At 38.4% G+C, this 22,760-nt stretch overlaps 1 protein-coding gene and 1 long non-coding RNA gene across 6 annotated transcripts in view; one reads left to right on the plus strand and one right to left on the minus strand.

Annotated features, from left to right (window-relative positions):
* Nucleotides 1-22,760, minus strand: part of CDH5 (cadherin 5) — a 51,326-nt gene that overhangs the window by 21,399 nt on the left and 7,167 nt on the right. For 4 of the 5 annotated variants that reach the window (XM_074286555.1, XM_074286553.1, XM_074286557.1 and 1 more), the window contains one exon: nucleotides 2,283-2,507. In XM_074286555.1, coding sequence (XP_074142656.1) covers nucleotides 2,283-2,486 — 204 coding nt within the window. In that variant the 5' untranslated portion in view covers nucleotides 2,487-2,507. Of the gene's footprint in view, nucleotides 1-2,282; nucleotides 2,508-12,847; nucleotides 12,988-22,760 lie in introns of those variants that run through there. The other variant, XM_074286556.1, reaches the window with a different exon arrangement.
* On the plus strand, nucleotides 13,636-16,395 carry LOC141554555 (uncharacterized). Its single transcript, XR_012485892.1, has 3 exons — nucleotides 13,636-13,712; nucleotides 14,380-14,496; nucleotides 15,641-16,395. It is a non-coding gene; the product is annotated as an uncharacterized LOC141554555 (long non-coding RNA).

Here is a 22,760-nt window from a genome sequence, read left to right on the forward strand (position 1 = left end):
TCTTTTTCTACAAAAATTTGAAGAGCTGTTACACAAAAGAAGGATTTGTCTTGTACTTGGTTTCAGAGAATAGAATCAGAAGCAATAGATAGAAATTACAGGATGGCTGATTTTACCTTGATGTAATTATAGCGTGAGTTTTATCTTTATCTCATCTGAAGAGCTATGAACCTTGTATTCCAAAGGTCAGCTCTATCTATAACACTTTGGCTAATAAAAAAAGAAGCTAAAAGGTAAGGGGCAGAAATTTCATGGAAATGGACCTTAGGAGATGAAGAAAGATGGTCTCTGAGATGCAGAGAGAGCTAGCTTTGGCTCCTGAGGCTCTTTTCCTTCTATTTTTTTTGGTTAGGAGAAGACTTATGAGACAGGTTTTAAGGCCCGAGAGGCTAGGGGCATCTTATTGGATGTTGATCTGAAAAAGGGCTCAGTGTTTGAATTCAGATTCCTGTTGGATTCCCTTGAGAAGGGACCAAAGACAGCTGTTCTCTCAACTGACAACTATTGACTCGACTGAAAACTGGGAATGGGATCACATTGGAGAATATTTGTTCACAACTGCTGGGACTGACTAATAGGGAATTTATATACCCGAATGGGATTTCTTGGGAATTCTTGAGTTTGCAGTCTTTTCCACAGATTGGTAAAAGACTGGAAAGAACTACAGGCATATCTAGCTTGTGTGGTCTTTGTTTTAATGCACGTCAACTATATTTCCTCCATTTCCTTGGTCTTGAGTGATGAAGGGTAAGTTAGTTGATTCCTTTATGACATATTCACATAATTAAGGTTCATTGACTTATAACAGACCAGAACAGAGGACAGAGATTTCCCAGTTGGGAAGAGGCTTGAGCCAAGATTTTAACTGGATACATTCATATGATCCATACCCTTAGGCTAAAGAAGTAGCAAAAACAATTTGGGGAAGTTGGGATTAGATGTAGCAACTCTATAATAGCCATGTTCTTCTTGGATATCCCCTGCCATTGAGAGGGTGAATAACTGCCCAGATGTGTAAGGGGATGCAGGTACCCGGGATCTCCTCATTGAAAGGGGTCACTTAATTGTCCACACAGTCCCGTGGTGGTTCAATAAGGAAAAACTTCTTAACAATGAGATGGGTTCCGAAATGTGTTGGGGCTTTCTGAAGCATTAAGTTGCGAATTCTGCATCATGGAGGCCTTCAAGCAAAGGATTACCCTTGTCAAAGATATTGCAGAGCAAATTCCTATCCAGATGTAAATTTCCTCTAAGATCCCTTCTAACCTTGAGATTGTGTTTTCTATAATTGGATCCCAAATAGAACAGCTTCGGTATTAATGATAGTTTCTCTTAGGATTTTCTCAGTGTTTCTCTTAATGTCCTCACACTTAGGCTTGAAAAACATCTTAGAAAAGACCAGATTGGCACTATGGGCAGAAGACTAGTCAGAAGACCTGGATTTGATTTACCGTCTCATTAAGCTTGGGTCAATCACAACCCCATGGGTCTCAGTTTCCTCATTTGCAAATTAATCAGGTACATCTAGATGACTTCCTAGATTATTATTCCCTCATTTTACACAATAGGAAACTGAGGCCAGTGAAGAAATAAATTGTCCAATATCACATACCATGTATTAATTTTTCCCAAAGCCTTTCTTTCTCCAAACTTGAAAGGAAGAAATTTTTGGTTTTGTATATCTAACACCTTTAAAAATGTATTGGATTATGTTGAGTCAGGATTTGAACCCTGGCTTCTTAATTTTGAAGGCAGTACTCTTCCCATTCCTGTAGACTGTCTTCCCTGCTGCTGCTCAAGAAGTTGTTGAATGTGGTATACTGAGCCTCTTGCCTTCTCTTCTCTGCTTATTCAAGGTTTATTCATTTACTTCAAAGCCTTTCTCTTCCAGAAAGCCTTCCCAAACCAGTTTAATCCATGATGAGTGGGCCTGGCAAAGGCTCTCCACACACCTATTGCTTAAGGAAATAATGGCTCACATCCTAAGGATTTCATGTGTGATATTCTTGTCTCCCTAGATGGTAAGCCTTTTGAGAGCAGGGGCTCTGTAAGTGTAACACTCAATTGGGTAAGTAATGATTCCTTTTGGAGACTTTGTATCTTTATCTGTGAACTAAAAGGACTGGATCAACCTCTAAGTTTTAAACTATAATTCTCAGTGATGTTTGCCTCTTATCCAGAGGATCTACAGTAGTGTAGATTGAATAGCAGGGACGCTGAGAAAAGTGTTTGCCTTGCTGCAAGAAGTCCTACGTATGATAGTCAGCCTCTGAACCATTTACCTTGCCCACATGATGAGGGAGTTTGCTAGTCATCTCTTCCTGGATGTGCATTTGGTTCCAAATCCAAGCTCTCTTAAAACGTGGGCGAACATCCTGGGCCCCTGACAGGGGAAGCTCTTGGGGGAAGTTCTCTGCCTCTGCACAGGCTCTTATCACACTTTTGCAGGCTGCAGCCAGGAAAATGATGAGGATCTGTTTCTCCATCTTCCTGTGACCTGCTCAAGTCTACAAAAAAAGTAAGGACAAGTTTTTAAAAATAATAATTAGCATTTATATAGTGTTTTAAGGTTTGTATAACCCATGCAACAACTCTGAGAGGTAGGATCTATTATTCCCATTTTACCAATGGGGAAACTGAGACACAGATGTTAAGGGTCCCATAGCTATTAAGTGTCTGAGGATGGATTTGAATTTGTCTTCCTGAATCCATGCCCCATTCCGTATCCATTGTGCTACTTTGCTTGCTTAGTACACAACCACTGAGCCATCTATTTGCCTAAATTAATTCCATTAATTAAACAATACTAAATTTAAAAGTTTAAATTAAAATATTTAGTAACTGCTATAGTTGAAAAACAATATACTTGATGCTGAGGGGCAAAAATATTTCTGATACATTTTTTCCTTCCCCCTTTAGATTGTAAGCTTCTTGAGAGCAGGGCTTGTGTCATATCTATACTAAAAGAATGAATTAACTTCCAAGTTGAGATTCAGTTAAATTGGAATAAGGAATTTGAGCAAAAAGGACATTTTTGTCTGAATAATTCAAAGAATGTTGAAGGGAAAGATTGTTTTGTTGTTGTTTTAAATATCTGCAGGTGCTAGAGCAATACCTGCACATAATAGACACTTCATAAATATTTGTTATTGTTGAAAGATTCACAGATGAGGCATTTGAGACAACTCTGAAGCAAGAGAGAGAATATGACTGATAGAGATGATGGGGAGTCCTACGCTGGGTGTGGAGAAAGGCGTGAGCAAAGAAATGGGGATAGGAGAGGGGAGGATGAAAATGGCGGATGGAGAGTGGTCCAGGAGACCACCATATGAAGCGTACTAGTATGAGATAAGATTGGGAAATTAGATTGCAGACAGATTGTAGAGCTTGAATACCAAGACAAGTTTGTACTTTTATTGGGAAGCAATTGGAAATCACAACTTACATATAATTATAGAAGTTCTTAATAAAGGAGAGATAGCTAGGTGATCCAGTGGATAGAATTCTAGCCCTTGAGTCAGGAGAACCTGAGTTCAAATCCAGCCTCAGAAACTTAACTAGCTATGTGACAGTGAGCAAATCACTTAGTCCAGTTTGACTCAGTTTTCTTATCTATTATATGAGATTGGATGAGATATTATCTAAGGTCCATTTTAGCTTTAAATCAATACCCTATAAACATTTATTAAGCAACTACTTTGTGCTGGGCACAAAGAGATCTAAAAGAAGAAGCAAAAGACAGTTTCTGTCTTCATGATTTAAAATACACAACCATACAGATGATAAATTAGAAATAATTAAGAAATTAATAAAGGGAAGGCACAGGAATTAAGAGGATGTGGAGAAGATTTTTTATAGAAAGTGAGATTTTAATTGAGACTTAATGGAAGCCAGGGATGTCAGTAGTCAAGTCTGGAGAAGGGAGAGTGTTCCAGGCTAGGAATGATAAGTATACTTTTCAGAGAAGATTTTGATCTAAGAAAAACTTTCTAAATAATAAAAAAATACTACCCCACTGGATTTAGTGGTAGGGTAGCTGAGTTCAAACCTTGTCATTTGTGTCACCTGGGATAAACTACTCCCATATACTGTAACCTAGTTTTCTTCCTTGTAAAATGGGAAGGGAATTGGACGTGGATCTTTAAATCTCATCCTCTAAATGTGGGGTTTCTTGAAATTGATGATCATCCTGGCTTTACTTTATCCAAGGATTAGAAATCCACTCTCAAGGTTTCTGAAGTGAGTTTCCATCCATTGTGCATCAAATTCAATCATTTTCAGTTATGCCTGACTCTTCGTGACCCCATTTAGAAATTGCTTGGAACAGGGGCAGCTAAGTGGCACAGTGGATAGAGCACCAGCCCTAAAGTTAGAGGACCTGCATTCAAATCTGACCTCAGATACTTAACACTTCCTAGCTGTGTGATCCTGGGCAAGTCACTTAACCCCAATTGCCTTAGCAAAAACAAAAACAGAAAGAAAAACAAAAAAGACACTGGAATGGTTTGTCATTTCCTTTGCCACCTCATTTTATAGAGAGGCAAATGGGGTTAAGTGATTTGCCCAGAATCACAAAGCTAGTAAGTACCTGATGCAGAATTTGAACTCAGGAAGATGATTCTCCCTAGGTCCAACACTCTATGTACTATGGTGCCACCTAGCTGTCCTAGGGTTGGATTAGATAATACTAAAGGTTCTTTCAGACTTTTGAGATTCCATGAAATCATTTGGTCCATTTCCTGCCCTTTCAGTAACCGTCTCCCAAACCAACTGGCCCTCAATTGGCTTGAGGAAGATATTTACTTCTATTTCATGATCCTAAGGAAGCATATTTTATATCTATCCTTGGTCACTCAGCTCTCAGCTCAATAATAATAGTAACCAATCACATTTGTACAGTAATTTATAGATTGCAAAGGCATATATTATTTAATTTGAGCTTCACTATAGCCTAATGAACTAGGGAGGATGGGATTTATTCTCTCCATTTTTAAATAAAAATTCTTTCTCCAATTACATGCTAAAACAATTTTTAAATATTAAAAAAGTTTTGAGTTCCAAATCTATCCTCCTTCTTTTTGCTCCTTGAGATGGTAAGCAGTATCATGCAAACATGTAAAACATTTTTATATTAGTCATTTTGTACAAGAAGACAAATAAAAAAAAGAATGAAAGAAAGGAAGTGAAAAATAGCATTCGGTCTATATTCATACAGATTCTCTCTCTGAAGCAGATAGCATGCTTCATCATGAGTTCTTTGGGATTGGATTGGATCATTGTATTATTGACCTTCTCTTCATTTTATAAATAAAAAATAGCCTCTTAATTCGCTTTGTGACCCTGGATTTGTAGTCCTGTGGTCCTCAGTTTCATCACTGGTCAAATGTATTATATGGTCTCAGAATGTTAGAACATCAGAGATAGAAGGGAATTTAAATTTAAGATAGTTAATATCCCTTCCAGAAATAGGGTTTTGGGTTCTGCAGTGCCTTCTAGCTCTAACATTCTATGTTCTAAGGTTCTTTCCAGCTTTGAAATTCTGTGCTTCTGTCCCTTTCTGCTTTGACATTTTTGGTTCTAAGGCCCTCTAATTCTGATATTTCTTGTTCTAAGGTCTCTTCTCACTCTAACATTTTATGTTTTAAGGTTCTTTCTAGTTCTGAAAGTCTGGGTTTTAAGAGCCTTTCTACTTTGACATTTTCTGTTCTAAGATTCCCTCTAATGGCTCTTCTTTGTCTAATGTCTCCTTTAGCTCTGACACTTTCTATTCAAATATCGTGTACCCTCAAAGCCTGTCCCTTCTCTAACATCCTGTGCTCTCAGCTCTGAAATTCCATGTACTAAGGTCCCTCCAAGTTAGTTCTAAGAACAACTGGATTAATGAACGTTCCTAGCCCACAGAGTGATCAAACTGGCAGCCTTGACCTCCTCAGCCCAAGCACTGAGGCTTGTCCTACACAACCTAAATGAATTCATTGACCCAGGTGTGGTGGCCTCTGACGGCTCCTGAATTGTATTGAAGGAAGGTCACCTGGGAAACCTTTGAATCTGCCTGCGGACTATGGCTATTTCTATAAAAGTTACCAAACAACAGGTCTTTCCTACCTTGGCTGGGCAGTCTGTGTGAGAGTCAGTGGAACACCAGCACTGTCCCAATAAAAAGTGGGTCCAACTGAGAGGAAGTTCTGAGAAAGGGCAAAGAGCTGAAGCAGGAGATTGCAGACCTTTTGCTAGCTGAGGGAGTTCTGTGAACTCTAATAATGCTATTACATTCGAATGACTGGCGCCAAACTGGCCTCAGGAAGAGCTGACTCCGGCAATGGTTTTCTGAGAAATGTAGAAATAACAGTGGAGAGATGGGACCATTGGGACCGCTGACTCTTCTTTCTTTGAGAGTGAGCTCTGAGACCTGGGGTATCTAGGACAAGACCTTGTCTGAGAGTCAGGAGACCTGGGTTATAGTCTAGATTCTGCTTCTGATTTTCTCTATGATTTTGGGTAAATTCTTTCCTTTTAATGAACCTTTGTTTTCCTATCTGTAAGATGAGATCGACTATGTAATCCAATTGAATCTCTAAGAACCCTTCTAACCTCCAGCCCACTTGATCTAAAAGGATAAAGCTTTAAGAGTGATGATAATGACTTCTATTTACATAATACTTCACTGTTAAAAAGTGCTTGGACAACGCATCACTAGATTCTCACATTAACTACCATTAGTCCTACTTTACAAAGAAACTAATGGGGGAAAGGGGGGTTTAAAAGTCAGGTTTTGTGGCTAGTGGGTGGAAATGCTGCTAGAACCCAGATGCCCTGATTCCAGAGCGAATGTTTTGCCAATATATCATGCTGTGTCAGTAATTAGAATGCCGAATCTTGAGTTCAGAGTAAGACCTGAGTTCGAATGTGACCACACACTTACTACTAGCTATGTGACCCTGGGCAAGCCATTTAGCTTCTGTCTGCCTCAGTTTCCTCAAATATAAAATAGGGATAATAAAAAGCATGGGTCTGTTAAAATTGTTTCAGGATAAAGATCAGCTAATATTCTGAAACACATTGTAAACTTTAAAAAACTTTACAAATACTATTATTGTGGTTCTGATTATCATTTGTCTGGCATGACAGAGAGTGGTAGGGATAGGAAAAGCGTTTAGGGGACATTAAGGAGTCCTAGTTCAAATACCCACTTTGAGTCTACTGTTCTTTCTACTATAGTCTTAAGAATCATAGAACTATAGAATTTGAGAGGTAAAAGGGACCTCAGTGGAAATTGAAACCCATCCCTACCAGAAAGGAATATCCAACAAATGACTGTCCAACATCTGCTTGAAGATCTTGAATAAGGGTCTTTAGGGAACTTTAGGTTTTGATCTACTTTCTGCTCAGGTGTGGGGTAGGCAGAGGAATTAAGGGGAAAAAAATGAAAGAAAAAGCCAGTGGAAATGAAACTTGAAAATGTCATGTGAGAGAGTTCATGACTTCTGAGAGGCGCCACTGGGGTTTGCTTGCCTTCTTTCTCACTATAGGAAGGACCTTCTCTTTTCCCTCTCGGGCACCCCAACCTCCCCAAAGGATTTTAGGCAGCAGCATAGAAGCATTCACATTTCGGTTTTAAGGTTTAAGATTTACAAATCACTTTCTTCATAGTTCTTTATTCCTTAATTCCCCTGTGGGGCAGCTAAGTGGCTAAATAGATAGAGCGCTGGGCCTGAAGTCAGGAAGACTCATTTTCCTGAGTTCAGTGACTAGCTATGTGACTCTGGGCAAGTCATATAACCCTGTTTGCCTCAGTTTCCTCATCTGTAAAATAAGCTGGGGAAGGAGATAGCAAATAACTTCAGTATTTCTGCCAAGAAAACCTCTAAAGGGGCCATAAAGAATAACTGAAAAATATAATTTCCATGTATGTGTTATCCTCAATTAGAATGTCAATTCCTAGAAAGCAGGAATTCTTGCTTGCTTATATTTGTATCTCTAAGACTCGGTATAAAGCCTAGAACAAAAGATACATTTAACAAATTCTTTTTAAAATTCATTTTTTTTCATTCATAGGTAATGCATTAAGTGTGCTATGAATATAATGAATAACTGAATTGAATCACAGCAGGAGTAATAGTTAACTATAGCAATTGGATGGCTCAGTGTTGGCTTTAGGGTCAGGAAGACCTGAGTTGAAATGCAGCCTCAGACAATTACTAGCTGTGTGGTCCTGGAAAAGTCATCTACTCTCTGTTTTCATCAATTTCTTCATCTGTAAAATGGGGAGAATAATAATATCTCTCTCCAAGGGTTGTTGTGAGGATCAAATGAGAGAATAATTGTAAAGCATTTAGCTCAGTGCCTGACCTATAGTAAGTACTTTATAAATGTTAGCTATTATTATACAGCACTCTAAGATTTGCAAAGTATTTTGATCATTAACCTTGTTAGGTGTGTGTCATTGTTGCCATTTTATAGTTGAGAAAACGGAGGCAAATAGATTAAATATACTTGCCCAGGTCTCACAACTAGGAAGTGTTTCAGGCCGGATTTGAACTCAGGTCTTCCTGATTCCAGGTCTAACATTGTATTATTCACTGTGCTCCCTAGCAGTTATGCATCACAAACTGAACACAGTTCTTTCCATTTTAGTGAATTGAATAGGATCCCTCCATCATCTATTAGTTCATCAATTAAAAGACCTGCTTACCATGCTCTCCACCCCATTGTCCCCTCCCCAAGAATATCCTGGGTGATAATGTCTTTTCAGGCTGACTTCAAAGATTCCCAGATCACTCAGGCTAAGATATCTTCATTAATCAGCCAGCTCTTGCAACATCCGGTCCCAACCCCCTTTGCCTGAATGCTTCCCCTTCCTTTGTAATTTGTTCTTTTGTTCCTTCTTGGAGTGTTTGCCATATGGATGGGGTGGAGGGGTTTCCTTTTTCAGAGAACTCAATAAACCCCAAGACAAGTTTAATACTCTGGTGTCTTGTTATTCCTGTGTCATTCACACAGCAAAATGAGGAAAATGAGAACAAGAAAAGGAACTGATTTGCCCAATAAGTAGTAGGCTGAGAATTTGAACCCAGGACTTCTGGCTTCAAGCTCAGGGCTGCAAAGTTGGATTCCAATATGGATACCTGGGAAAAATCAGCTGAGAGTTTAGCTGCCATTAATAGGAAAGTGAATTTCTGGTTGCAGAGAGGGCATCTCCACCCATCAATATCTCACACTCAGCTCATCCAGACCTGAGTTCCTAATTTCTCTCCTAAACATGCCCTTCCTTTCAGTTTCCTTTTGTCTACCTCTTGATGACACCCCCATCTTCCAAGCACTTGGACTCAGAAATCTCAGAATCAGCTTTGATCTGTCCATTTCCTCATGTTCCCTTCCACTTCCCCCACTCCCAGAAAACATTGCCAAGTCATGCCATTTTTGTCTCCCAGGGAGGGAGCTGAGGAGGGGCTCAATGAGAACAAGGAACTAGTTTCTGAGTCCTTATTGGGGTGAAGAAAATGATTCAGAAAATTCAGCCTTCTACATACTTAGAAGTTACCAATGAATTGTAATTTTGGGAACAGGATGGACATGGCTTGGGATTCCATGTCTGTCTTTTCAGCCACATTTATTCACACAAAAAAGTGCTCCTTTAGCATTGTGATCTTTAAACACAGGAAACAGAATGAGATGTTATATATACACAAAGGGAAAGTTTTTTGAGGGATTGCTGTCAATCAACAAATGCTACTATTTTATATCTTAATACTTTTATAGTTTTTACAAAATGTTTTCTTCACTGTTTTGTGAAATAGTAGCAGTTTTGTTATTCTTGTTTTATATAAGATAAAACAGATATAGAGAGGTCATAGAAACATAATTGGAAGTGATTATAGAGGTCACTGAGTACATTATGTTTTAGAGGCAGCTGGTGGTGCAGTAGATAAAACTGGTCCTGCAGGCAGGATAGACCTGGCCTCAGATAAGAGACCCTAGGCAAGTCATTTAACTTGTCTGCCTCAGTTTCCTAAAATGTAAAATGGAACTCATTTTAGTACCTAACACCCAAGGTAGTTATGAGGATAAAATGAAATAATATTTGTAAAAAGCATTTAGTGTAGTGCCTGGTACATAATAGGTGCTATATAAATGCTTATACTCTTGCCTTCTTTCTTTATAACTGAAGATATTGAAACCCAAAGAGGTGGTTTATATAATTAGTATCTGAATAAGGATTTGAGCCTGGTCTTTCTGTCCCCAACTCTAGTACCTGATTCCCTAACTCATCTTGCTTCTCTTGTCCACTAGGGACATAGTTCATAAATGTTTCAAGATCTGATTTTTAATCTCAAGATGGATTTAAATCCAGAGCATTTTTCATTGTGAGACATTGCCTATCAATTATCAACCCATTATATTTCACCCCTGCTGACCTTTTTGTTTTCAGGTGACATGCTCATTTGACCGCATCCTCATCAGGGACTATTAGTGCATCTTGCCTGGCACAGAAGGGGATTATTGCTCAACTGCCTAACTAGAACAACTAAACAATTTAACTTGCGATTGCTGAGTACAGTTTTCACTTTGATAAACTCACAAATCTGATGTTCTGATAGCTCCTGATTAGATCAGGAAATGATTTGCTAATGATTGTTGGGCATCGGTTACTAGAAGGATTTCTGACCAAATATAGAAAATCCTTCACATGTTCATTATGACAAGGCCTTTGTCCCATTCAGTCCTTTGTGTCCAACCCCAGGGGCTAAAACAGAAGAGAAATTAATTTAATCTGATGTCGACATCTTTGCCCATTTCCGGCTTCTGTTTTGTTGTTAGCTCTGAGATCTTTGCTTATACACATCCCACCCACAATTTGGTCTCCATATGAGTGAACTTAGGAAAGGAGAGAAGCTTGATAACTATTTATTTAAACACTTGCTTTGTGCCAGGTGATACAAAAAAAAAAAGAGGCTTTAAAAAGATAGTCTCTGCCCTCACTAAATTCACATTAGATTTAAATGAATGTTTTACATGACTCTTTTTGGGTTTTGTCTCCCTAAACTACCAAAGAGGAAGAAAACCAGTTTGAAGAGAGATGCCTTTTAGGAAAGAGCATATGGCTCTTTAATGAAAGGGGCATTCATGACCCTTTGCTGAAGCTTGGACCTTTGGCATTAAGATAAAATCACTTTTCTGGTAGAGAGAAAGTTAGCTTGATGGAAATTCATTGCCCTTTAATTTTGCCCCTTCCCCTTCCCTTTCTTTGCCATGATCATTCATCCTGTTCCCATCTGTAGAGATGCTATTCCTTCTCTCTCTCCCCCTTCCCTCCTTCTCTCTCTGTTTCTCTCTATCTCTCTCTCCTTCCCTTCTTCCCTCCCTCACTCCCTCTCTTTCTCTCTCTCTCTCTCTCCTTTCCTCCTTCCCTTCCCCCCCTCTCTCTCTCCTCCCCTCCTTCCTTTCCTCCTTTCCTCCTCCTCCTCCTCCTCCTCCTCCTTTCTCTCTCTCTCTCTCTCTCTCTCTCTCTCTCTCTCTCTCTCTCTCTCTCTCTCTCTCTCTCTCTCTCTCTCTCTCCTCTGTCCTTTCTATTAGTCAGATTCACTACCTCTAAGAACTCCACCCTAACCATCTCCTTTCTAAAATCATTGATGGGTAGATGTCAAAGCTGAAAGAGCTTCTTAAACTTTTCTCTCTCAATGCCTTTTTGTCCAAGAAATTTTTATCTGACTCTGGGTATATAAAATAAGCATAAACATCAAATATATAAGATAGGAAAATGCCTAATTGACTGATAGTTAATTTCACAATACCCACATTCAGTTATTCGATCCTAATCCACAGTTTAAAAAGCTTTCCTTTAGAACATAGAGTGTTAAAATAGAGAATATGGAATATTAGAGCTCCAAGGGTACCTTAGAAGATAGGCTGTTAGAATTAAGAACTAAGAATATTAGAGCTAAGAGGTGCTTTAGAATATAGGATGTTAAAATAGAGAATATGAATATTAAAGCTGAGAGGGAATCTAGAACATAAAAGTCTGCACTCTCTCTTTATCTCTATCTCTATCTCTGTTTCTGTCTCTCTCTGCCTTTCTCTTTCTCTGTCTGTCTCTGTTTCTGTCTCTCTCTGTCTCTGTCTCTGTTTCTCTCTTCTCTTTCTACTTTCTTCCTCTCCTTTTTTCCTCTGAGTTATCTTCTATTATAATTTTCTCAGCACATATTTTAGCTCCTCAGCAGAAAGTAGCTTCCTTGTGGGCAGGGTTTTTAATTTTAATTTTCCTAATTCAGTGCCTTGAGTCTAGTAGGTGTTTAATTATAGTGAATTATTATTATTCTAGGTTGAGGAATGCAGTTTTGGGGCTGGAAAGGACTTAAGAGATCACTTAATTAAAGCATCTTTATTTTATAGGTAAGGAAACTGAAGCATCCCAAAGTGAAGCTACTTGCCCAAGCTCAGACCAGTGTAATCACAGAGCTGGGATCTCTAATCCTTTGACTTCAAATTCTCTGGCACCCTATTGCATCCCCAACTCAAGCATCCTCAAATCTCAGTTTGCAGCATCCTAAGAGGCCATCCATGTGTTTGTCCTTCTTGATGAAAGAATTCCTTTGACCGTATTCCCAACCAATATTCATTTAGCCTCTGCTTGGATATCTTCAGTGACAGGCAGTTTACTAATCCATGAAGCACCCTACTTTATCTTCTAAAAATTCTAATCTCTGCCAAGTTCTTATTTGTCTTGTTCTAAAATCGACATCTCTGTAACTTTCCCTCATTCCCCCTAATTTCTTATAGATCCCCAGTCTTTCCTTTATATCACACTGCTTCCATGCTCCCGAAAAGACAAAAGCAAACAAATACACACCAATTGTGAGTGCACACTTTCTTCTGTACTGGAAACAAGCGACAGCAATGTTCCAATCAACCCAGCGGCTGCCCCTTCCATCTTAATTAAAGGCAAGAAACTGATTGTTGGAAGCTGAGGTTTGAAACTAAAGCATGAAAAAAGAAGCTTCCCAGGGAGAAGGGTCAGTACAGGAATGGAGGGCGTGAATTCACTTTGGCAGAACCAAAGGAATGATCCCACGTGGGAATACACACCCCACTGCCTTCCTTAGCCCAGCTGTGTGTAGCCACTTCCCATTGGACTCTGGACTCTCCCCATGGAGATCCCCTAAGAGAACCCCCATAGAGCTGGGGTTTCCAAGTTCAGGAGTTGGGAGACCAACAGGAAGAGATAACAGAACATGTTTCTCTGGTGGGCCTGTGGTGGTAAGAGGGGAAGGGCTTTAACCACTACCCACTGTCCACTCCCTCTAGTCTCTGATGAGTAATTACCCATTCTTACAAAACTTGGAGGTTTACAAAGTACGTTCCTTGCAACACGTTCCCTCCCTCTCCCCCTTTTCTTTTGGTGACTAAATAAAAGAGACCATTCTTTGCCTCAAATCTTATCTAGCCTTAATCACAGATTGGAGATTGCCTCAGTCAAAGAGATCTCTTAAAGAAGAACAAGATCTCCTACTGCATCTAAGGCCATCTCTAGTAGTTCTGATCTATATCTTGCTCCTGGACCAGATGGCTTCACAGGAGAAAGTGAGATTGGTGACATTGCACAACCTCCCCTCACTTAAATCCAACTCACTAGTTTCTCCTGACATCATCTCCCTGATTTCATGGTCCTTTTCCAGAAGGAAGGACAACAAGAATCCTTACAATATGCCTGTGAGGTAGGTGGTACAGATATTGTAAACCCTGTTTGATGAGGAGAGTGGGATCCAGAAACAGGGAAAGGAGTAGTTCCATGTCACATAGATGGTTAATGGAGGGAATCCTGTCTCCAAAGAATTCTTCTTATGTGAGTAGAGGAGAGAGATTTTTGGGAGGGCTTGCATTTTAGGCCTTTTGTAAATTTAAAAACTAAATATAAATGGGAATTATTGTCATTATTATAAACATCCCTCCCCACTATGGATGGTGCTTAGCCCTTAGTCTGAATAATTAGATATTTAGGGAGATGATTTTCCTTTTCCAGGTCATTGAAGGGTAGATTCTCATCTTCTTTTTTCTCCTTCACAGACAGAATCTTAGAATTAGTCTCACTTATATTGGAGCAGGCATCTATTCTTCAACATCCAGCCTATTCTTGAAGATGTCCAATGATGGGGAATTGAAGCTGTTCTACTTTGACTCAACTCTGATACTGGCTCTGATTGGGTCAGAGTTGAAAGTAGAATGAGGCAAGAGGGACATTGCCCCAGGGCTCCAAAATCTAGAGGATGCTGACAGCATGTACATGCCTTCAGCATCATAGAAAAAACCTTTCTTAACACCTAATCACATAACAATAACTAGCTTCAAACATATGTTACTTGATTGTTTTCTTTCCTCCCTTAGAAGTAATGGTTGCCTAAGAAATAACATTGGGCTGCTCTAAGGGTCTTTTTGCCTATGGACGTCATTGCCTCAGGACTTTTGTTTCCTTGTTTGGAGCTGGACCTCTTTCCTTATCAGGTATTATGACTCAGGAGCTCTTCTCTAGCCTCTCATAAAAAAGTGGATTTGCAAGCATGCTTTTTGTCTCTTGCCCCAGATATGTTCAGAGGTAGCTGTTAACTGTAGAGTCAGGAAGATCTGAATTAAAACTAGCCTCAGACAATCACAAACTGGATGACTCTGAGCAAGTCACTTAACTTGTGTCTGCCTCATTTTCCTCAAATGTAAAATAAGGATAATAATAATAACATTTACCTTGAAAGGTTGTTGTGAGGATCAAATCAGACAATATATGTAAAAGGTGCTTAATACAGTGCCTGGCAAAAATTGGTGATACATACGCATGTATATATATACATAATATAGTAAGTGATATATATATATATATATGTATATATATATATATATAGTAAGTAATATACATATGGGTATATATGTATGTCTGTATACACACACACACACACACACACACACACACACATACTTATACCCTTCTTTTTTCTTAGATGCCAAATTTTTTAGCTAGATTTCTGGACCTAATTTTTAGAAAGTTTCTTATGCCAAATCAAAATTTGCTTTTCAATATCTTCTATATAGCCCACTACTACCTCTAACAAGTCCATTATCCTCCCAGCAGACCACTGAGACAATTATCTGAGCTGATAATTTGTAGATCAGCTCCCCATCTACATTGGTAAAAAAGGGAGTTTTTCCACTGGGATTTCTTTACTCTGAAAAGAACAGGTTTGGGCCAGCTTATAGGCCATTGCTATTATTTTTTTCTGGGGCTAATCAACACAAGTTTATTCCTTCCTTCCTGAAAGTCCCTTAGTTACTTGAAGACGGCTATTATATCCCCCCCCAAAAAACAAACAAACAAACAAACAAAACAAAACACCTCTTCTCTTCTTCCTTCAGTCTATTGTATAATCCTAGCATGCTTCTCTGATCATTTTCTACCTGGTGAATGTCTCTCCCTAATACTTTGCCCTAAATGACATCTGAAGAATTATTGCTTCTCCTTGATTACCGATTGTCCAGAGTGTAAGCTTGATTCACATGTTAGCTTCCTTATTGTTTCTCAGTTCACATGGTTGCTACCTTTCTTTCTGTTGATGGGATTAAGTTATACGATTAAAGTTTTCATTTATTTTTTTCCTAGATCAAAGTTTCTGTGACTATTCTACAAATCCATCATGCTGTGGTTCAAGATTCATTAGGAGTCGGTGGCCTCCCACTAAATCAGTGGTCACAGAATGAGCCCTGCTTGGACCAATCAGAAATGGACTAGTTGAGTGCTTGGCCCTTTTTCAGCAGCGGGGAAGGAATACATCCAGCGTGACTCTGGCTCTTCATGTTTTGACTGTTCTGTCATCTGAAGGCAGGAGCATTGAGAAAGGTGTGTGAAGGAAGAACAGATCACTTCACCATTTACCTTCCATCCATTCATGTACTATAAGGGAGAGCGTTGGATTTGAAGTCCATAGGTCTGGTTTCAAATCCTGTCATTTACTACTGAAGAGACTGTGGACAAGTCAATGTATCTCCCTGAGCTACAAGCTGTCTTTCTTACCTAGAATGCTTTTTTTTTTTTTTTTTTTTTTCAAACTTCCGCTTCTTATAATCCCTTGATTCCTTCAAAGCTCAACTCAGACACTACTTCCTTCTACTTGTTTTGTAGACCCCTTTGGTGGTTTGGTGAAGCTTAAGTACCTCTTCTCAGAATGATGACTTTAAACTCATAAAATAAAATATATAACATTACAAGAGAAATCAATTATAAGAGAAATAGTGATTTAATTTTTTTCTCATTCAAGTTCATGGACCCCCATGGGTTCCAAAGTAAGAATTCCTATACTAGAGGCTTTCCCTGATTTCCCTCATCCATTTCTCAGCTGCTAGAATTCCCTTAAAATACTGGGCATTTTATTTTTTACATATTGTGCTTCTACTTAGATAAGTAGATGCTTTTTACCCTGATAGAATATAAGTTTCTTGAGGGCAGTGTTTCATTTTTATCTATCTCTTGGGTGCCCAGAGGTGTCAGGAATATGCTAAAAACTTAATGAAAATTTATTTATTGATGGATTAATTGACATAAAATAGAGTTGCTAACACATGCACTGCTTCTTTCATAAGATGTCAAAAGGAAAAAAAGTTTGTAAGCCTTAAAGTACTTCACAATTGTGCTTCTATTATTAATAATAATAACCAAGGCTTAGCTCAAGAGCCTTTTAGCTCATGGACTACCTTTAGGCTCCCATCATCTCACTCTTCCTCAACTTCTAGAGTACTGAGATTATATAGACTGGTGATAAATAATTATGAGAGCTCATACGTTTATGGCACTTTACAATTTACAAAATGCTTTCCTTACAAAAAGCTTATGAAACATTTAAGAGCTTACACTGTAGCAGGGGAACCAAGACATTGAATAATTAAAGATTGTTTTCAGTGGCTTGCTCTTGCCTTGGGGATAAAATGCAAACTCCTCAATCTGCCATTTAAAACCTTCCCCAATCTGGTTCCCTGTGCCTACCTAGACTTATTTCACGTTGCTCCATCTTTGTGCATTTTTGTTTCAGTCAAACTGTGAGTTTCTAAACTAACCACTCTATCAACAACTGCCATGCTTTTATGTAGACTATCTCTATCTTAAAATGCACTATTTACATCAATTTCTCAGTATCCTTAGCATCTTTTAGAATGCTTCCACCTTTCTTCCCTCCCTCCTTTCCTCCCTCCCTCTTTCTTTCCCTTCCTTCTTCCCTCCCTCTCTCCTCCCCTTCCTCCTTCCCTCTTTCCTTCTTTCCCTCCTTCTTCCCTTGCCTTCCCTTCCCTTCTCTTCCTTTCTCTTCCCTTCCCTTTCCTTCCCTTCTGTTCCCTTCCATTCCCTTCTGTCCCTCCTTCCTTCCTAAGATAACATATATTTAAAAACAGGGTTTTAAATGGCATTAATTCATAGAATCATGGAATCTCACTAGTGGGGAACATTGTACTGCCATGGACTCAGTGGTTCAGTCCATGTCCAAATTCAACACCAATGGACTGATGATATTAATGTGAGGTTTTCTTTCTAGTGATGGAGATAATGGTCTGTTTTCTTATTTATCTATCTTATTCATTTCTTGTCTATGCCCTTTAGTTAATCTACCATACCCATAGTGAGTATGTTCAACATCCTGGAGGCTTTCTTATAGTTCCCTTGACATTATATGGATGCTACTCTATACTTGAATCTTTTTTTTCCATTTCTAACAAATAATCCCAATTCCATTTTTGGACAGCTCCAACTTTCTTAATCTATATTCTAATGGATCCTTGTCCTTCATCATGTGGACACTTCTTCTAATGACAGATTGTTCAGTATGGTGCATATATCACTAGATTTGAAGTCAGGAAGATCTGGATTCCAATCCCATCTAAAACATTATCTAGCTATGCTGTTGTTATTCAGTCATATCTGAATGACCTGATGGATCATATTGTTCATGAGGTTTTCTTGGCAAAGATACTGGAGTGGTTTGGCATTTCTTTCTCCAGTGGATTGATTTGCCCAAGATTATATAGCTAGGAAGTATTTGAGGCTGTATTTCAACTCAGGCCTTTTTGACTCTAGGCCCAATGCTTTACTCACTGAGCCACCAGCTGCCTCTAACTGTGTAACTTTAGGCAAATCACTTCACTTCTCTGTCACTTTTTTAAATTTGAAAAATGAAGAGACTAGACTTGATAGCCTCCAAAGTCTCTTTCAGATCTAAATCTGTTATCATAACATCCCTTGCCAATTTCAACACATACATGCTGGCCCATCCTGTATAACTTAGATGCACATCTTCTAGTAAGTTTGACTCAGGAGATTCACTCAATATTGTTGGAGCTCTTTCTCCTTCCACCATGGGCTGTCCAATCTCAGGTTTGTTATAGGACTGGCCCATATTTTTCCAGTGATGCATTTTTCTGCTGACATCCTTTGTCTTGCCTTTCTTGCTCATGCCCATCATACACTTCCACACTGCTTTTTGGTTGATTCTCAATTTCAATTCTTCAGAGACCCTTATGTTCTCTATCATGCACAAACAATGCAAACTGAGTCCAGAACTGAACAAGAACTCTTCTAGTCTAAATAGCTGCAGAGGGTAGTAAATGCTTATTGAATGAATTAGTGAAATAGGTTTGTATTGCTTCTGGGAAATTTGAAAGTGCTTTTTAATGACCCTGAGTTTCTCCCTGAGTCAAGGGCACATCTTTTAAAAGAACCAATTGGTTTTCCATGATGCCCCGTGATTGTAGATCATGAACTTTATATAATTACTCAAAGCAATGCAAATTTAAAGCTTCTTTCACATGATGAGTTGTTATAAGGATCATATCTTATAGATTATATATATGGATAACCATTTTGCAATCCTGGTTGCCCTCCTCTGGATGTATTCTAACATGTTAATATCTTCCTAAAATACTGTCCCATTTTAAAAAGAATGAACCTGGGCATCAGCTTGGATTTCTCACTCTTCTTCAGAGTGTTGTTCTTGATTTTCATATCAACGAAGTGAATCTTGTTGATTCTACATATATAATATCTCTCCCATCCATCTTCTATGGTAGGTTCATATCATTTCTAATCTGGGCATTCTCAATGACCTCCTACCAAGTCTCTTTTTCTTAAATCTATTTGTTAAGTCACTCTTATATACAGCTGCACAAGTGATTTTCCTAAAGTTCACATCTGACCATATCACTACCCTGATCAATTAACTCCAAAGGCTTTTTCCTAATTTTTAGGATTAAACATAGATAGCTTTATTTGGCATTTAAAGGAAAGAAGCACATATATTCTGGGTGCCAGATATTATGCTAAATGGTTTACAAATATTATCTTATTTAACTTCATAAATAACCCTGGGAGTAGAAATTGAAGCAAGTGACTTGCCTAGGGTTACATAACTAGTTTTATGCTGAATTCAAATTTGAGTTTAGTTCTTTTTGACTCTAGGAGGAGTGTTCTATCCACACTGTGCCACCAAATTGCCCTTTCTGACCTGGCTTCAATCTATTTTTCCAGCCTAATTATACATTACTTTCCTTATAAATATCACAGTTGGCATGAATGGGGTCTCCTTACTTCCTCCATTCCCTCTCCTTTCTAATCCTTTTATTTTGTGTAGGCTTTCCTCCTGTGTCCAATCCTTACCTTCACTTCTTAGAATCCACTGAAGAAATTGGGGGTCATAGATAAGAAAATACTATAGTGGTCAGTCAAGTATTTACAGGACTCTTGTATAGTAGATTAATTAATTTTGTTCTGCTTTTACCCCAAATGGCAGAATGAGAAGTTATGGGTGAAATGAGGGGCTTGGATGAGATTATCTCTAAGTTCCCATTTTAGCAGTAAATTCTATGATTCTTTAAATTGTAAAGGGGTAGGTTTCTTTCTCAGTATAAGAAAGAACTTCTTTACATTTTAAATCAAAAGTAGAATGGGCTGTCTTGAGAAATAGTGGGATTCCCAACATTGGAATGGGAATGTTGGGGGGGATGTTGGAGGATATAGAGAGAATTCTTCTATATCAGATATGATTTGGACTTCTGATGTAATGACAGCTGGGTCGTGCTACATCAGTGGACAGAATGCCAGGCTTGGAGTCAGACTCATTTTCCTGAGTTCAAACATGACCTCAGATACATACTAGCTGTGTGACCCTGGGCAAGTCACTTAATATTATTTGCCTCCATTTCCTCATTTATAAAATGAACTGGAGAAGGAAATAGGAAGGCCACTCTAATATCTTTGCCAAGAAAACCCCAAATGGGATCACAAAGAATTGGACACAATTGAAAAAAATGACTCAGCAGTGACACCTCTAATGCCCTTTTGAAGTTGAAAAAGTTTGCAATTCCATGATTGATTTGGTGGCCAGTGTAGAAATATTCTGGGAAGAAGAAGGAGAAGAGAGATGGCGTTTCTTCTCTCAGATCACCTTCCATTTTCCTACTCTTTTTTTTTCCTTGTAGGTACCTAATTATTTTCATGTTTCCTCCCCCATTAAAGTGAAAACTCCAGAAAGGCGGGCTTCTTTTTGCCTTTCATTGTATTTTCAGTGCTTAACACAGGGCCTGGCTCATAGTAAGAGCTTAATGATGCTTGTCCCCTGATTGATTTGGCCGTAGTTCTCTTTTATTACAGGAAAGAAGGGAAGAAAAGAAAAAAATCCCAACATTTGGACATCAGCAGTGGGCAAGGAAAATAACCAACTGATAAAATGAGTTTTTATTTGACTCTTGCTGCCTTGACCTGCTTTTCCACCTGAGGATCGTCTCTCATCTCCTACTGTATCTCAGCAAAGAGCCATGAATCACTGGGGCTTCTAAGTTTAAAACTAAACATGCCTCCTCCTGCTTTCCGGTTTTTCACATCCTGCTTTTGTTTCAGCAAAACAATCATTCAGGTTGGTCCCGCCTGGCTCTTCCAAACTTAACCCTCTCAGGGAAACTCCCTGACAGCCCAAACAAAACAACCAAAAGACCAGATGGTCTCTTGTAGGTAGGAGCTGTGGTTATTGGCTTTAAAAAGGGTCCTCAGTTCTTATTTGAAGGAATAGTTAATTCAGAATATAGCAGCTTCAGCAGTTCTGAGGATGCCCTGCTGGACCGAAAATAAACTGAAGGTTTTCTAGTTAGAACACAGAGAGAAAATGGGAAGGAAGGCAAATCAGGGAAGCAATATACTGTAGGAAAGGAAGAAATGGAGGGGAAGAAGAAGGGAAAGAGGAGGTAGAAGAAATTTCGGTAACAATTCTTCATTTAAAAAAAATACTTTAACTTATTATTCCATTTTATTTAATTCTGCATTATTCCATAAGTGAATCATTGGATAGAATGTTGGATCCCCAACAACAAAGCCTCTCTTCTTCAACTATAAAATGGAGATAATAGTGCTTATTTCACAGGGTTGTAGAGAGAAACCAGATAATGCATTGAAGTCTATTTCAAATAAAGTACTAACTGAAAGTTAACTTTTATTATTATTTTCTTTCCACATATTATAATAAGGAGCAGCTAGAGGGCTCAGTGGATAGATCTGAGTCAGGAAGATCTGAATTCAAATCCAACTTCAGATACTTACTGGCCAAGTCACTTAATTCCTGTTTGCCTTAATTCATTAGAGAAGGCAATGATAAATTACTCCAGGATCTTTGCCAAGAAAACCTCATGGACAGTATGATCCACAATGATACAAAGAGTCAGAATTGACTGAACAAGAATATAATAATATTAATGCTAGCTATCAATTATATAGTGTGCACCAGATTTTAAACATGTCACTAAGTACTTTACACATTTCATTTGATTCTCACAACAACCCTGAAAGATAGATATTATTCTTATACTCATTTTACAGTTGAAGAAACCAAGGTAAACAGACTTGTCTAAAGTCATCCAGCTAATAACTGAGGCTGGATTTGAATCGAGGTCTTCCTTACTCCAGAACCACCATTTATTTACTGTGCTATCACCATACCATCTTGGGCTGTGTTTCTAGTGTGTATAGAGGGTTGGGCTTGGACCCTGGATTTGATTCCTACTCCCCAAACTTAATAGCTGTGTGATGATGGACAGGTAACTTCTACTCTTAAAACCTATGTTTTCTCATCTGTAAAATGGTAATTATAATATAATATTCTACCAACCTTATTGGCCCATTGTAAGGAAGGAATTTCGCAAACCTTAAAGCTCTATATCAATATTATTATTGTCATTGCTTTTACTGTTACTTTTCATTACTATGTAAATTATTATTATTATTATTGTCATGATTACTGTTACTTTTCATTCTTATGTCAATTATTATTATTATTACTGTTACTTTTCATTCTTATGTCAATTATTATTATTATTACTGTTACTTTTCATTTCTATGTCAATTATTATTATTGAAAAATCAATAGAAGCCTGGGAAATGACTTGCCCATAGTTATATATAGGTAATAAATAATAAAATTGGGATTTGACTCTAAGTTCTTTGGACTCCAAATTTAGTGCTATTTTCACCATGCCATCCCATCTTACTCCATCCCATCCACTTGCATTTATTATGCACCCTCTGTGTACCAGGCACTTTGGTACAGTGATTTGGGTTGCCTACTTTTGGCTTAAACTCTGTGCTCTTGTTTCAGCTTACAATTAGAACTCTCAGAAGCAAGATGATGCATAGAATGTGTCTTAAGAAGCCCCCCTACTTCTAATTCCTGTGACTATGTCACTGTTCTTGGCTCCTTGAT

The sequence above is a fragment of the Sminthopsis crassicaudata genome, chromosome 2 (genome assembly GCF_048593235.1).
Source record: "Sminthopsis crassicaudata isolate SCR6 chromosome 2, ASM4859323v1, whole genome shotgun sequence".
NCBI lineage: Eukaryota > Metazoa > Chordata > Mammalia > Dasyuromorphia > Dasyuridae > Sminthopsis > Sminthopsis crassicaudata.